Source organism: Zootoca vivipara, chromosome 14 (genome assembly GCF_963506605.1).
Source record: "Zootoca vivipara chromosome 14, rZooViv1.1, whole genome shotgun sequence".
Taxonomy (NCBI): domain Eukaryota; kingdom Metazoa; phylum Chordata; class Lepidosauria; order Squamata; family Lacertidae; genus Zootoca; species Zootoca vivipara.
In genome coordinates this window covers 54,428,899-54,445,909 of record NC_083289.1, presented here as the reverse complement: position 1 = coordinate 54,445,909, position 17,011 = coordinate 54,428,899, and the positions used below count along the sequence as shown (strand labels likewise).

Genomic DNA, 17,011 nt, shown 5'->3' with positions numbered 1-17,011 from the left:
AGTAAAACTCAACTGTCCATCAAAAATTTCAGTGTTGCTTTATGCAGAAAATGTAGTTGTTCATTCATTATCTTTAGTAAGTATGAAACAATTGTTCTCTTAATTTGAATTTATTGCAAGCAGGACATTTATCAATTATTTACACTTTTTGCCCCCAAAGCATAAGTAACCTGAATGAAGTGCTCTAAGCTGTACTGAAATGTGACAGAAGGAGAGAAGGCCATAATATGTAGAGGAAACCTGGAACAAGTGACTCGGGTGTGAGAAATGCCCATGGACCTAACTGGCCCTTGCGTACTCTCCTCAACAAATAATTCTAATCATTTGACAGTTTTATGCTCTTATGTCATGACATTCATGTTGATAATACTGCCTAAGCAAATACTTTTGATATTAACACAATACGCAGATAACAATGAATGGGGCAAACAATTTAAAGAGATGAATCCATAATCATGATATGAACCTTGAATTTCCCTAGGCTGTGATTCTGCCTTTAGCTCTAGGCCAGGCATCCCCAAACTGTGGCCCTCCAGATGTTTTGGCCTACAACTCCCAAGATCCCTAGCTAACAGGACCAGTGGTCGGGGAAGATGTGAATTGCAGTCCAAAACATCTGGAGGGCTGAAGTTAGGGGATGCCTGCTCTAGGCCTTCACATTTGGGGGGGGGGAATGAAGTCTTGCTGGGTTATGCCCAATATCAGAGATGTGTAGATGAATTTCCTCCAGTTCTAGGCAGGTGCAGTTTGGACCTACTGAGCTAATGCCACCGCCTACTAATTACTCTTCAAAAGAAATAATAAGATTTGTAGGATTGCAATTCAGGAGGATGACTCCTCACAGGTTCATCATGTAAGATGCAACTTCCAAAGCAAGGAACACCCCGGGGAACAGATAATCCTCCCCATCATTAGCAGAATTGCTGGTTTTCATCCTGAAAAACACAAAGTGCTTCGAGAGCTCTTCAGCTACATCAACAACCATCTGAAGTTATAAAAATCTCACATTATTTAGAACTAGATTTGGGTCTAGGCAGGACTCTGTATCATTCCTGTTATGATCATTTCACCCTGTTTGTTATGGCATTCATCTCTGACCAGTGTAAAATTGGACCTCATTCTATGGCTCTTAATTAACACACATATCCAAGCAAACTGCTTCATCATAACTGACCTCACTTTCTTTTGGAGAAGTTGATTTGCAAGGTTGCACCATTTTTTCCTCTTTATACGCCAGTGCTGGGATAACTGTTGCTCTCTAGGAGGATTTTTACAACAAAAAGAATTATTTTAGATGTTGTTGAAGTCAATCCTGATGAAAGTGGTATGTGATGCTGCAGAGGCAAAGACGGGACCCTGCATTTCATGGCTATATTCTTCCAACAGAATCATGCTGGTTGCAATGCTTCTGCTTGTCCTGCTGTGTCATGTTGTGGGCCAGAAACATTCCATTAATTGTAGCATACAAGAGGATCCCCTCCCGATCCCTCATGAATTTTACCATCCTGGAGACCTGGTCATTGGAGAGATTGTTTCTCAGGTCATCTTCCTCCATAATCTTCTCTCTTTCCTGAAACAGCCGACACAGATTGTGATTAATGAGCCAATGTAAGGCGCCATCTCTCCCTCTCTCTCATGCTACTTATTTAATAAGTTCCAAGTATACCGTAGTTACTGAGAACTTATGCTTAAGGAACAATTGTGTTTGTTCATTTTTGGAGTGAGAAAAGTGGCACCCCAGGAACATTTAGGCTTGTATTGCCTTCCATGGCATATTGGCGGCAGAAAGCATAGTTTTCTCTCAAAAGTGTTCTTGAAATGTATGGAAGTTGTGCACTGTATTGGAATTAGGTTGGTGATTGTGTTGGTAAATTGAGGCACTCTGCTCCAGAGAAATGAGCAAAACCAGAAATAATAGAGGGAACAAAGGGGCAGTGGAAATGCCCCCCCCAAATGCACAATGAAGTTGCTTATCAAAGGTTAAGGTTAGCTCCTACATAAACGTGAGTCAAGCTGGGAGCAAACAGATCATCAAGCTGCATTTGTGATGGTGAGAGAATGTGTTGGCCAGATGCATTTGGAAATATAGCCTGGACCCCTCGTCTTGTTCATTTAAATTTAAATATATATAAATAGGCACAGGCAAAATAGTATAGGGATGTGTGTTCATGCACGGTTGTGTGTGATATTTAAAGCTGGTCCTACGTAAAACATAATACACTTGCTATTATTACAAGGCTTGAAGTTTGATTTTCTTCTTGCTTTCTTCTCTCATTTTATCACCAAGTAGCAAATGTTCTTCAGCTGCAATAATATATCCAGATAATAAATAATCCATTATTAGTTACACAATGCAATTTTATCTCAGTTATTGTTTGATTGTGTCTATTGGTATAGAGATTTTCAGTAATAACTCTGTATAGAATGAAATAGCGAGATTGTCAGTAGAGAGTCGGCAAAAGGGCCTCATTCTATATCACTTCTCTTCTTAGAGTTTCCTTCTAAAATAAGTAGGAAACACATCATCTCTGAAAAACAGTACTAAACTTGAACTGGGGAAGGAAATAATGATCAAATGGGGGGGGTGGAACATAGGAAAGTGTCTGCCCATGTTGACATGAGAAAAGTTAGGATGGGGGAATCATATAGATTCTCTCTAGCTATGAATTTAAGGGAAACTTGTTCTAAATTAATAGTGCAAAGGATTATAACAATGATAAATAGGAATTAAAGTGATTTTCCAATACTTTGGCCACCTCACGAGAAGAGAAGACTCCCTGGAAAAGACCCTGGTGTTGGGAAAGATCAAGGGCACAAGGAGAAGGGGATGACAGAAGACAAGATGGTTGGACAGTGTTCTCAAAGCCACCAACATGAGTCTGACCAAACTGCGGGAGGCAGTGGAAGACAGGAGTGCCTGGCGTGCTCTGGTCCATGGGGTCACAAAGAGTCGGACACGACTAAACGACTAAACAACAACAACAAAGTGATTTTGGGAAATGCCAATAAAAGAATGAAAATTGTAATCATGTGGCTGATTAGGAAGATGAATAAAGATAGAAAATGGGAGAAAAATTAGGTATATAAAACTCTGGGGCAAAGGGCAGGTTATACATTAAATAACTAATAATGAAAAAACATACTGATCCAGGAGAAATACGATTAAAACTATACAAAATATTGTGAAAACATGTAAAGAAAATCTTACTTTTATACTCGGTTGATTGGCAAAGGGAATGACTTATCCAAGGTTCAAACTGCAAGTCCATCTTGGAAACAAGCAGATGAGAGAAGAAGAGTCTGAATGTCCTTTGGTTGCTTCTGTTACTGTTCTTTACCAACAGCTATAACAACTGTATAACAACTTCCATTGCAGTTCGGTGCCAAAGAACTACCAGCACATCCTGGCCTTGGCATTTGCTGTCCAAGAGATCAATGAAAATCCCGACATTTTATCCAACGTCTCTCTGGGATTTCACATCCTCAACAGCTACTACACTGCCAGGATGACCTATAAGGGCAGCCTCAGTCTCTTTTCTGCACAACGGAGGTTTGTCCCCAACTTCCAGGGTCACAACCAGAACAAAGTGATAGCTCTGATTGGAGGATGCATCTCCGAAATCTCTGCTAATGTGGCCATCATTTCAGCAATGTACAAGACTCCACAGGTAAGCCTGTTCATGAGAGAATAGAGAGACACATAATGGTGGGATCATCATGATTTTAGAAAAACTGCCTGTGACCCTTTGGATAAATGCAGGTATAATGATACTGCTATCAGGTTTATTGACAGTTCATTATGAAACTGTGCTGATCAACAAGTTTTAAGCAGGGCTTTGTCCTTTCCCGGGTCCTGTTCAACATTTTCATCCATGACTTTGATCACTAGTTGGGAGCTGTATGCTATGAACATTGTCCGACATAGACAAAGGGGCAACGTCCTTGGAGGGAAAGATGTGGGGCCTGCAGAGGAGCTCAGGAGAACCGAGGATCTGGAGCAGGCATAGGCAAACTCCAGGTGTTTTGAGACTACAATTCCCATCATCCCTGACCACTGGCCCTGTTAGCTAGGGATGATGGGAATTGTAGTTCCAAAACATCTGGCGGGCCGGAGTTTGCCTATGCCTGATCTGGAGGAACCACTCCTGTCCTAAGACCACCTGAAGTGCCTCTTGACAGATCGGACTCAGCTGATCTCCCGAATAGCCCAAATAGCCTCTCTCACAATCTGAAAGTCCTGCTTTCATGCCTGATTCCCCTTGAAGACTGAGGGTGGCAGATCAGGATGGTGACAAAATGTGTTCAAAGTGAGCAGAAGAGGGAGCTGGGATCGAGCTTGCATGTTCACACACAAAGCAATCTGACACCTTACTTGCATGAGCCTGAATGAGACCAGCTCTCTGTGGTCTGCCTGGCATATTTAGGTGATGATTTGTCAATACCCTGTATCCTCCATTGGCATTAAACAACGGATTTACAGAATGTGCACAAAAGCCCCCTTTTCTTTATTTTTTTGCCTGGATCCACCCCTTTGACATGATTCTTGATTCCTGTAGATCTTCTGTTACAGATGATGGCAACATATGACCGCCTGAAGCAAAACCCCAGGAATCTTTAAATACTTCAGATATTTTAATGACTGCCACATAGCAGAGACCCCCTTTTCTACAGTCCCGGAAGTCAGGACTAGGACTGGTACTTAAACTGAGCAAAGCAATTACTTGCAGATGGTGTTATTCTGATATTCCACAGATAAAATAGCATACAAGCCGACTGGAATAGATTCATTTAACATCACTTTTTAATAATATTTATGCATTTTATTTCAGCTCACCTATGGATCATTTTTGCCAATACAACATGCCAACACTTTATTCCCCTTTTTGTACCAGATGGTCCCAAAGGAAGCCCACCAAAACACAGGAGTTGTGATACTACTTCAGCATTTTGGATGGACCTGGATTGGGCTTGGTGCTGTGGATGACAACAAAGGGGACCAGTTTTTACAGACAATGGCCCCAATGCTTGATGAAAATGGCATCTGTTATGCCTTCATCATGAGAATACCAAAATGGAATTATGTGGATGAAATTATAGAATATGTTTCACAACGCATAGAACACTATGTAACTGTCTTCAAGGAGAAAGCCAATGTATTTTTTGTTTATGGAGAACCGCCATCCTTTCAGGCTTTGAGAGTGCTGTTCTTTGCAGCACCATTCATGGAATTGCCACCTCTTGGCAAAGTCTGGATTGTTACATCTCACTGGGATTTTGCATCATTCTCTATTCAAAAGAATTGGGATTTACAAACCTTCCATGGTTCCATATCTTTCACAGTTCACTCAAATCAGCCTGAGGGTTTCCAAAAGTTCCTTCAGATGGTAAGACCTTCGTGGTTCAAAAGAGATGGCTTTATTCAAGACTTCTGGGAACAGGCTTTTGACTGTTTGCTAACAATGTCCGAGGAGTGGGAAGGAGAGGAGAATAAAATCTGCACTGGGGAAGAGAATCTGGAGAGTCTTCCTGGAAGTTTGTTTGAAATGAAAATGACTGGCCACAGCTACAATGTCTACAATGCTATCTATGCTGTTGCACATGCTCTGAATGCTATATTCCAATTCAAATCCATGCATGGAAGATTGAAAGTAAGACGAAAAACGGAATTTCAGAATGTGGAACCATGGCAGGTAACGGAAATAAAGAAATTTAAATTGAGTTTTACTATAACTATGTTTAAGGTGTTTAAGGTGTGGTTACCCAGAGCTGTACTGTTCGCCCCAGAGCCATCACCCCTCCAATTCCCTTAATGATCTCATGCAGCCGGTTCTTGTTGTAAAAGATGGGATGATATCTGAATTGGAAACCAAGTTATAAAGGCCAGTGTGATCAATGTGGGAACAATTTATAATCTTAGGTGCAGAGTGTGCTAGAGGCATGGTCTCACAAATCTATAGAAGGCTTGTTGAACACAAAGTTGGTAGCAAAATTAATTTTAAGTTGACCCGGGAGCAGGACCCTGGGGGTGCTATCGATGAGGCAACAGTTTTCTTTCGGTTTCTTTTTGCAAATCCACTTGGATAAGCAATGGTCGTCTAGTGAATTGTTTGTAATTCATAATCTGTCACCCATATGGAGGCAGTGAAAGGAAAAGAAAAATCAAATGATCCCATATCATGTACAATTCAAGAGTAGGACATGACAGTCAGATGGATGAAGCCCCCACCTATGCTAGTTGTGGGGAGTGCCCAGTTCTCCATATGTTGCTGAATTGCAGCTCAATCAATTGTGGTTTATAGAAGTTGTAGTTCAACAACATCTGAGGACCCAAAGGTTTCTGCACCTCTGACACCTGCAGTTTAAAAAACTCCTGATATCTGCCTTTGTGAAATGGTTGTCCTTTTTTTGTGTTATCCTTCAATCCTTCAATCCAGGTCCATCGTTTTCTACGGAGCATCGTTTTCAATAACAGTGCTGGAGATAGTGTGCACTTCAATGAAAATGCAGAATTAGTTGTAGGTTTCGATGTTACAAACTGGAGGATTTACCCCAATGGTTCAGTGATTAGAGCCAAAGTTGGGAAACTGAACCCTCAGGCTCCTTTCGGCAAAGAGTTAACTATTCATGATGATCAGATTGAGTGGCATAAAAGCTTTAATCAGGTGAGACATAGCTGTGTGTGAGACCAGATATTGCCATGAAATCAACCTTGGGTCCCAAAGGTTGTTGGACTACAACTCCCATCATCATCAGGCAGGTTAGCCAATAATCAAGGGTGATGGGAGGTGTAATAAAATGCACCAGTATCTGGGAGCTGAAGCCTGAAGGACAGGTATTGAGATCAGTTTCAAAAAAATTGCAAGTACCTTATTGTGTTCCAGATTTAATTTTGGTAAAATCCCACATAATCTTTTTTTTAATTGCTTGATTTCTGGTGTGTGGTAGCCAGAGAGAATGTCCATTTGCTGGATATTTCCATATTCTGGGCATGATTCTAGTAACCCATTTTCCATATTCACTCATGGTCATGCTGAAGTCTATCTCCTTATTAATAAAGCCAATTAAACCAGGAGCTCAGAACCTTTTTCAGTCCTATGCCCACATTCTCTTAGGGGAAACCATTCAGGGATCATATGCCAGTCGATGGTGAGTGGGAAAGAGGGATATGACTGCGACCAAAGAGGGTGAAGTAGCAGGGATGACTCTTGCCTTTGTTTAATAGGCTACTGTCAGAGGTTCTTGCGGCTACTCTTGAGTAACGACTCTCCACATCTGCTTGTCTTTAAGATGTTTTTTATTGTGCATTCTATTTACAGTGCAAAGTGCCTGGAAATCATGTCTGCTTAGTCTGAGTCAGAACCTCGCAATGGCTTCTTTCTGTTACGTGCCCAACACAACAGCTTGGGAACGCCAAAGCGCTTCCCCCTTGTCCTACGGGGTGCCGTACGCCTCAATTCAGGCGTTGGAGGGAAGGGCCGTTCCTCTGACTGCTCTCCGGTCCCTTCCTCCCCCTCCACTCGGTGTGGAGGCTGTTTGACGCTGCTAGAGCCTTGTCTCCCCCGCTCTGCTTCCTGACTCCTGTAATCTGATCTGCTGCTGGACTTACTGCTCTGAGAGGAACTTATGAGGGGGGGCTGTTCCCTATAAGCCTTCCCCCTTACAGCTACATTCCAAAGATTCCAAACACAGAGGCTTCTGGAGACATCCCAGCATTTCTCTCTATTCTCCACAGAGGCAAGCAAAATGGATGATCGCTGTTCAGGGGCACATTCTAGCCAATCAGAAGAGCTTGAGGAGGTGCAGAGCAGGGCTGGTGGGAGGAGGGTCATGGAAAGCATGACTTGGGATGAAACCTGAGGGATGAAGAGAAGCACCTCCATGGCCACACACACACACACACACACACACACACACACACACACACGCCCTCCATCCTGGCATTTTCTCCCCAGGAATTATTATTTGTTACATTTTTAACATCACAGTAATCCAAGTTTATGCACCAACTTCCGGTGCTGAAGAAAGTGAAATTGACCAATTCTATGAAGACCTACAACACCTTCTAGAAATGACACCAAAGAAGGATGTTCTTCTCATTACAGGGGATTGGAATGCTAAAGTAGGGAATCAAGAGATAAAAGGAACAACTGGCAAGTTTGGCCTTGGAGTTCAAAATGAAGCAGGGCAAAGGCTAATAGAGTTCTGTCAAGAGAACAAGCTGGTCATCACAAACACAAACACTCTCTTCCAACAACACAAGAGACGACTCTACAAATGGGCAGCATCAAAATCAGATTGATTATATTCTCTGCAGCCAAAGATGGAGAAGCTCTATACAGTCAGCAAAAACAAGACCTGGAGCTGACTGTAACTCAGATCATCAGCTTCTTATAGCAAAATTCCAGCTTAAACTGAAGAAAGTAGGAAAAACCACTGGGCCAGTAAGATACAATCTGAATCAAATCCCTTATGAATACACAGTGGAAGTGAGGAACAGGTTTAAGGATTTAGATTTGGTGGACAGAGTGCCTGAAGAACTATGGATGGAGGCTCGTAACATTATACAGGAGGCAGCAACGAAAACCATCCCAAGGAAAAGGAAATGCAAGAAAGCAAAATGGCTGTCCAATGAGGCCTTACAAATAGCGGAGGAGAGGAGGCAAGCAAAATGCAAGGGAGATAGGGAAAGATACAGGAAACTAAATGCAGATTTCCAAAAAAAAACAGCAAGGAGAGACAATAGGGTCTTCTTAAATGAGCAATGCAAAGAAATAGAGGAAAACAATAGAATGGGGAAAACCAGAGATCTGTTCAAGAAAATTGGAGATATGAAAGGAACATTTCGTACAAAGATTACCATAATAAAGGACAAAAGTGGTAAGGACCTAACAGAAGCAGAAGACATCAAGAAGAGGTGGCTAGAATACACAGAGGAATTATACCAGAAAGACATGGAGGTCTCGTACACCCCAGGTAGTGTGGTTGCTGACCTTGAGCCAGACATCTTGGAGAGTGAAGTCAAATGGGCCTTAGAAAGCACTGCTAATAACAAGGCCAGTGGAAGTGATGATATTCCAGCTGAACTATTTAAAATTTTAAAAGATGATGCTGTTAAGGTGCTACACCCAATATGCCAGCAAGTTTGGAAAACTCAGCAATGGCCAGAGGATTGGAGAAGATCAGTCTACATCCCAATTCCAAAGAAGGGCAGTGCCAAAGAATGCTCCAACTACCGCACAATTGCGCTCATTTCACACGCTAGCAAGGTTATGCTTAAAATTCTACAAGGCAGGCTTAGGCAGTATGTGGACCGAGAACTCCCAGAAGTGCAAGCTGGATTTTGAAAGGGCAGAGGAACCAGAGACCAAATAGCAAACATGCGCTGGATTATGGAGAAAGCTAGAGAGTTCCAGAAAAACGTCTACTTCTGCTTCATTGACTATGCAAAAGCCTTTGACTGTGTCGACCACAGCAAACTATGGCAAGTTCTTAAAGAAATGGGAGTGCCTGATCACCTCATCTGTCTCCTGAGAAATCTCTATGTGGGACAAGAAGCTACAGTTAGAACTGGATATGGAATAACTGATTGGTTCAAAATTGGGAAAGGAGTACGACAAGGTTGTATATTGTCTCCCTGCTTATTTAACTTATATGCAGAATTCATCATGCGAAAGGCTGGACTAGATGAATCCCAAGCCGGAATTAAGATTGCCGGAAGAAATATCAACAACCTCAGATATGCAGATGACACAACCTTGATGGCAGAAAGTGAGGAGGAATTAAAGAACCTTTTAATGAGGGTGAAAGAGGAGAGCGCAAAATATGGTCTGAAGCTCAACATCAAAAAAACCAAGATCATGGCCACTGGTCCCATCACCTCCTGGCAAATAGAAGGGGAAGAAATGGAGGCAGTGAGAGATTTTACTTTCTTGGGCTCCTTGAGCACTGCAGATGGTGACAGCAGTCACAAAATTAAAAGACGCCTGCTTCTTGGGAGAAAAGCAATGACAAACCTAGACAGCATCTTAAAAAGCAGAGACATCACCTTGCCTACAAAGGTCCGTATAGTTAAAGCTATGGTTTTCCCAGTAGTGATGTATGGAAGTGAGAGCTGGACCATAAAGAAGGCTGATCGCCGAAGAATTGATGCTTTTGAATTCTGGTGCTGGAGGAGACTCTTGAGAGTCCCATGGACTGCAAGAAGATCAAACCTATCCATTCTTAAGGAAATCAGCCCTGAGTGCTCCCTAGAAGGACAGATCGTGAAGCTGAGGCTCCAATACTTTGGCCACCTCATGAGAAGAGAAGAATCCTTGGAAAAGACCCTGATGTTGGGAAAGATGGAGGGCACTAGGAGAAGGGGACGACAGAGGACAAGATGGTTGGACAGTGTTCTCGAAGCTACGAACATGAGTTTGACCAAACTGCGGGAGGCAGTGCAAGACAGGAGTGCCTGGCGTGCAATGGTCCATGGGGTCACGAAGGGTCGGACACGACTAAATTACTAAACAACAACAACAACATTTCTATACTGCCCTTCACTAGTAATACAAAAGTAACAAACAAAAACAATACCCCCCTGGCACAACCCAACCCAAAATGAGCAAGATACAGAGGAAGTACCACCTTAATCCACCCATCTTTAATTCTCATTAGGGGTCAATAAAAGAACTTTGCTAAACTTCGGGCCTTATCAATTCAGTTGAATTTGTTCTATTTAAACTCTCTCTGGAGAGAAGCAACATGGTTCAGTTGGGGAATATTTCCCTATTACCAAAAATATTTTTTTATTGTAAAAAAAAACCCAAACCCACCCCTTTCCTCAGTTTCCCCTAGTATAGATGCAAAACGTGGACTGACTGCTTTGGCAGGTAGATCTTTAGCACGGACAATAACATAGTCTAAGAGGTGCCAGTGGTTTGACTAAGGATGCCTCCATGAAGTTTTAAATTTATTTTTCTGTCAAAAGAGTGTGTTGGTGATAACAAGGTTGTGTGCTGCACATATTGGCAAAAGTAAGATTCCATTCTGGTTGCTGTTGCCAACTCCTACTTTCCCAATAGTCCTAGGCCACAGATCAAAATCTCACCCAACTCTTGCATTAAATTCACCCAGGAGGATAATTTTTATCTTCCTTCAGTGTCTCTGATAGGACGGTATCCAGCTGAGAGTAAAATTTTTCTTTAATGTCTTCATCGGCATCCAGTGTTGGTGCATAAGTGCTTATAATAGTAGCCTGTTGGTTTTTGGAGAGCTTTATTCGAAGGGTTGAGAGTCTGCTCATAAATGCCGGTAGGGACTTCTGACAGGAGCTTCACAAGGTCGTTTTTGATAGCGAAGCCTACCCCATGTATTCGATGTTCTTGTTCAGATAGACCTTTGCAGAAGAATGTGTAGCCTCCTTTTTCTTCCTTCAGTTGTCCCTCGCCTACTCTTCGAGTCTCTTGAAGCGCTGCAATATCGATGTTAAAACATCACAGCTCTCTTGCAATGATGGCAGTTCTGCATTCAGGATGCTCGCTGTCTGTGTTATCTGACAAAGTCCATATATTCCATGTTCCAAATTTCAATTGTCTTTTACGACCACTAGGTGGTGACCCCACTGGGCGCGGTAATCCATCAGCGGAAAAGGGAGGCAGACTATGTTTAGGGCACCTTTTCTAGCCCCCCCCCTTTTCGGGGTGAGCAGAGTGGATCCTAAAAAGGGCTGCTCAGTCATGGATACAGCTGCTGAGCTGCTCAACTGCCTCGTTCCTTGAGTCAGAACGACTGAATCTGTACCCACCACCCATGTGCCAGTTCATGACTAGGAGCTTCCAGATTTCACTCCCTACCACATGTGGAGGAAAGCTGGAACAGCTGGCTGCTCCATGCTCAGTCACCATCCTCAGCACATAATCCTAATCATGCAACAGTCAAATGACGGATAATATCCTCTTGCTAATCTTCCTTTCTTGTTTTGGTGCAGATGCTGCCAGTTTCTGTGTGCAATGACAACTGCTATCCTGGCTACAGCAGGAAAAAGAAGGAGGGAGAGAAATTCTGCTGCTATGATTGTGTTCCATGTCCAGAAGGGACAATCTCGAACCGGAAGGGTAGGAGCAGTGCTTTTTTCCTAGAAAAATAGGTGACAGTTCTCAATATGAAGTTGTTGCATATGTGCCACACTTTTTAACAACAGCTGAAAGAGGTACCGACACTGTGTACCCTTCAGTACCCCCTGAAAAAAGGGCACTGGGTAGGAGGCAATATGTACAGAGAAATAAGTAAAGGTAAAGGGACCCCTGACCATTAGGTCCAGTTGCAGACGACTCTGGGGTTGTGGCACTCATCTCGCTTTATTGGCCGAGGGAGCCGGTGTACAGCTTCTGGGTCATGTGGCCAGCATGACTAAGCCGCTTCTGGCGAACCAGAGCAGCGCACGAAAACACCATTTACCTTCCCGCTGAAGCAGTCCCTATTTATCTACTTGCACTTTGATGTGCTTTCGAACTGCTAGGTTGGCAGGAGCAGGGACTGAGCAACGGGAGCTCACTCTGTTGTGGGGATTTGAACCGCCGACCTTCTGGACGTGTATTTAATATGACATGTTTGCTATTTCCTCCTTTGAAAATAGTGTATTCCTTTCGATATATTTTGCAATACATATTTTGAAGAGATCAAACAAGTAACATTCTTTTCTCCAATAGTTTCAAAAAGAGAGCACTGTGACCTTATGTCAGTTACTGTCTCTCAGTCTAACCACCTTAAATGGGTTTTCATGATCAAATGAGGGCAATAATATATGCTACATTGAGCTAACTGGGAGAAATGAGAATAAAATGTATCTTTAAAAGCACACACATCAGCAATGTCTTTTGTCAAATGACTGAGCATTTGCAAAAGGCCAGTAGTCTTCCAAAGCTAAGGAGCATTGGAGTCCTCAAGGCACAAACAGGTTCGTGTGGCTAGATGACCCTAATCCTACTCTTGGTATTTCTAGATCTTAGATGGGTGGGTTGCATCCAGGCTAAGTTGGTTGTACTTGGTTCCCAAGGAGAACAATGGGAATTATGTTAATTCATCTGTAGATTTTCACATTAATTTCAACTCCACCTATCTTTATTGCACAATTTGTCCTGTCTTCTTTCTTTAATGGAATTCAAGAAAATGTGGGGCTGTCATGTGGTCCATGCCTTAGGAATAAAATGTACCAGAACTGCAAAGAACACATTTAACAAATTATACTTGGCAATCGAAAAGAATTTGTTAGTGTTTACCCCAATAAATCATAGGAAAATCCTGGAAGAGAGACTATGATGCTAGTTCCCACCTTCCATGGCCATGGGTCTCGGGTGTATAGGTCTTCTTTTAAGTTCATTAAATATTTCTACCGTTTCCTTCAGTCTCCCTTGTTGCTCTCAGTTCCTTATCTGAAAAGATGTTTTGTCATGACATCTTCTCCTGGCTTTAATTGAAGTTTGAACACCAAGTGCTTGAAAATGTTGAAAATGTTAACTGGTTGTATGCTAAAAACAAGTTCTTCCTTTTACCTTAAGAAATGTATTTCAGCTCTGGTTTCTTTGGAAGTAAAAATATTTGAGTCAAAATGAACAGTTGTCAGGTGAATCATAGGGTATCTCAAATAAAGCTCAGCTGAGGGTATAATGGGGTATGCAGGAAGCAGGGGTATGTGGGAAGGCTTGTAGAATAAAGGAAAGAACATCTAAAAACCCCAGCAACCAGAAAAATAATAAGTGCAACAAAAGTCCTGCACAACACTCACAGAAATTTCACCAAACTTTCCTTTCCTCTTTGGAATAAAGTTCAGTTTATGGTAACTTTCAACAACAACAGGAACAGCCACAAAATAATAATAATAATAATAATAATAATAATAATAATAATAATAATAATAATAATAATAATAGAGTATTGGAATAGGACAACAGCCTAGTGTATTCATGGTTTTCAATGAGAGCAGAATTTACTATTTCATGGAAAAACTAGTAGACCAGTTCAGCATCCTCCAAACTTTCTCAGTGAAATCACAAGTGTCCTATGGTTGGTCAAAGAACTGCAAGAACACAAAAGCACTTTCATTTCTTTTAAAAACAAGATTTTATCAAAACTTTTTCACAATACAGTGGTACCTCACTTTTAGAACAGTCCTGTTTACGAATGATTCGGTTTACGAACTCCGCAAAACTGGAAGTAATGTAGAACGGAAGCCAAATGGTGGAAGGGCCCCGGTGGCAGGAGGCCTCATTAGGGAAAGCGCGCCTCGGTTTAAGAACGGTTTCGGTTGAAGAATGGACTTCCAGAACGGATTAAGTTCATAAACCGAGGTACCACTGTACAATAAGACAAAATAAGCTGCTCTACATAAAAACAGAGAGATAGAGATAGAACGCAGAGTCCTCCCTCCAAAGCTGCTTTTGACTCTGGTCTCACACAGAAAGTGGTGCACCCCTCTAACTCTCACCTGGGAGCTTTCGTTTTCCCAGTCCCTCGCACTGGGAGGTTTTCCCTTCCCTGTCTCTCACTCAGGGTCCTCCCACCAACCATCTGCCCCCCATGTGTGCACAATCCCCCAACAACAGCCCAGAGCAAAGGAAACCCAAGGAAAAGGAAAGGAAAGGAAAATGGAGAGGGAGGAGAGGAATTTCACTGCCTGCCATAACTGATTCTTTCAGGGGATGTAGGTCATCATCGTGATTTTTTTTTTTGTTCCTTCTTCTCCCCCTCCACCCTCCAGATATGGATACCTGTGTCAAGTGCGCAGAAGAAAACTACCCAAACCAGGACAAAACAGGGTGTATTCCAAGGGGTCTGAGCTACCTCTCCTACCAAGAAAAGTTAGGGCTCAGCTTAGCTGTCTCCGCTCTGGCTTTCTCTCTGATCACCACCTTTGTGCTGGCGACTTTTGTGAAGCACAAGGACACTCCCATCGTCAAAGCCAACAACCGCAGCCTCACCTACCTCCTCCTCCTCTCCCTCCTTCTCTGCTTCCTCTGCTCCTTGCTCTTCATTGGTCAGCCTGGAAAAGGGACCTGCCTCTTCCGACAAATGACTTTCAGCATCGTCTTCTCTGTGGCCCTTTCCAGCATTCTGGCCAAAACCATCACCGTGGTTCTAGCATTCATGGCAACCAAGCCAGGATCCAGAATGAGGAGATGGGTGGGGAAGGGGCTGGCCAATTGTGTGGTCTTTTCCTGCTCTTTCGTTCAAGCTGGCATTTGTACCCTTTGGCTAAGTGCTTCCCCTCCATTCCCAGATACAGACATGCAGTCACTGAAGACTGAAATCATCCTTGAATGCAACGAGGGTTCAGCTACCATGTTTTATTGTGCTTTGGGTTATATGGGTTTTCTGGCCGTGGTGAGTTTCCTTGTGGCTTTCCTAGCCAGAAAGTTACCTGACAGTTTTAATGAGGCCAAATTTATCACATTTAGCATGTTGGTTTTCTGCAGTGTTTGGCTGACCTTTGTTCCAACCTACCTGAGCACCAAAGGGAAATACATGGTAGCCGTGGAGGTCTTCTCCATCTTGTCCTCCAGTGCTGGGTTACTGGGTTGCATCTTTTCCCCTAAATGCTACATCATTGTGCTGAAGTCCGACCTGAACAACAAGGAAAGCCTAATAAGGGGGAGAAAATAGTGTGTGTGTGTGTGTGTGTGTCCATATCTTAGAGCTTGAAAAGTCCTGGGATATCATTCACCTGATCTTGATCTTTGAATACATTTGTGTCTCCTCTGTGTTGGTTTCTTATTCTTGACCACCTACAGACTGGGGAACTGTATTTTCTGGGTAATAATAATAATAATAATGATAATTTATTTATATCCCACCCATCTGGCTGGGCTTCCCCAACCACTCTAGATGTGGATATGGATGCAGATCATTTGGGTGAGTTCGGACCCTATAGAATCTGATCCAGATTTATAAATCAGGGCCAGAAACTATGCATAACTGCCAAAAATATAGATTGATTAAAAAATATTTGAGGGGTCTAGGCCCCCTCAGGGAAATGGGCGCTGCCATTCAAATGCTGTGAGTGCACCACATCTTGTGACCAATTATGTGGGGTGGAGCTTACCTGCCCCCCCATATTTCATTTAAGTTGGCACCCCTGGAATTTAGAGTGTGATGCAGGCAACAAATTTAGTAATAACTACAACCTCTCTCTAGTTAAGGACACAAGCAGCCTTCAACTTCCTCATCAAGTGCCACTGACTACATATGCCCCGCGGAGGACCTTAAGGTCCACAAACAATAATATTCTGGAGATCCCGAGTCATAAGATGGCTAGATTGGCCTCTACTAGAGTCAGGGCCTTTTCAGTACTGGCCCCAACCTGGTGGAACGCTCTTTCCCAGGAGACCAGGGCCCTGCGGGATTTGTCATCTTTCCGCAGGGCCTGCAAGACAGAGCTGTTCCGCCTGGCCTTTGGGTTAGACTCAGCCTGACCCCTGTGTTTTTCTCCCTCATGGCTTGGATTTATGGCCTACTTGAAATGAGGCTGCACTTTAAATTTTAATACTGTATTTTAATCTGTATTTTAACTAATTGCTTTTATGTTTTATTGTGGTTCTGTTGGTGTCAGCCACTTATGGCCTACTTGAAATGAGGCTGCACTTTAAATTTTAATACTGTATTTTAATCTGTATTTTAATTAATTGTTTTTATGTTTTATTGTGGTTCTGTTGGTGTCAGCCGCCCTGAGCCCGGTTTTTGACTGGGGAGGGCGGGGTATAAATAAAAATTTATTATTATTATTATTATTATTATATATCTCAAAGAAGAAAATAATTGTTGTAGAGTTCAAAAAAGAAATGACAATAAAAACTCCTTGTATGTAGTCTTGCCATTCATGATGCACACAAGGAACATTATAATAACACCAATCATTGCCAAAATTACTAGTTTAGATATTCTTGTGCATTATGCAAACAAATGTCATAGCAATATAAACCATCAGAACTGGAACAACAATATCCCTTATGGGTTCCATGGGAAGCACTGGTGACAC

The 17,011-nt window shown here is 42.5% G+C and overlaps 1 protein-coding gene across 1 annotated transcript; it reads left to right on the top strand.

Moving 5' to 3' along the window:
- Positions 1 to 830: 830 nt before the first annotated feature.
- LOC118092896 (vomeronasal type-2 receptor 26-like) lies at positions 831 to 15,639 on the top strand. Its single transcript, XM_060282424.1, has 5 exons — positions 831 to 853; positions 3,377 to 3,668; positions 6,435 to 6,662; positions 11,969 to 12,095; positions 14,738 to 15,639. Exons 1-5 carry the CDS (start codon positions 831 to 833, stop codon positions 15,637 to 15,639), a joined length of 1,572 nt encoding a protein of 523 aa, XP_060138407.1.
- The last annotated feature ends 1,372 nt before the right edge of the window (positions 15,640 to 17,011 follow it).

Bases quoted from the DNA above. Each gene is read 5' to 3' on its own strand.
- LOC118092896 (XM_060282424.1), top strand. From the start codon at position 831: ATGACTCCTCACAGGTTCATCAT. The intron at 854-3,376 runs GTAAGATGCAAC...CTTCCATTGCAG, and splicing joins ACTCCTCACAGGTTCATCAT to TTCGGTGCCAAAGAACTACC. The intron at 3,669-6,434 runs GTAAGCCTGTTC...CCTTCAATCCAG, and splicing joins CAATGTACAAGACTCCACAG to GTCCATCGTTTTCTACGGAG.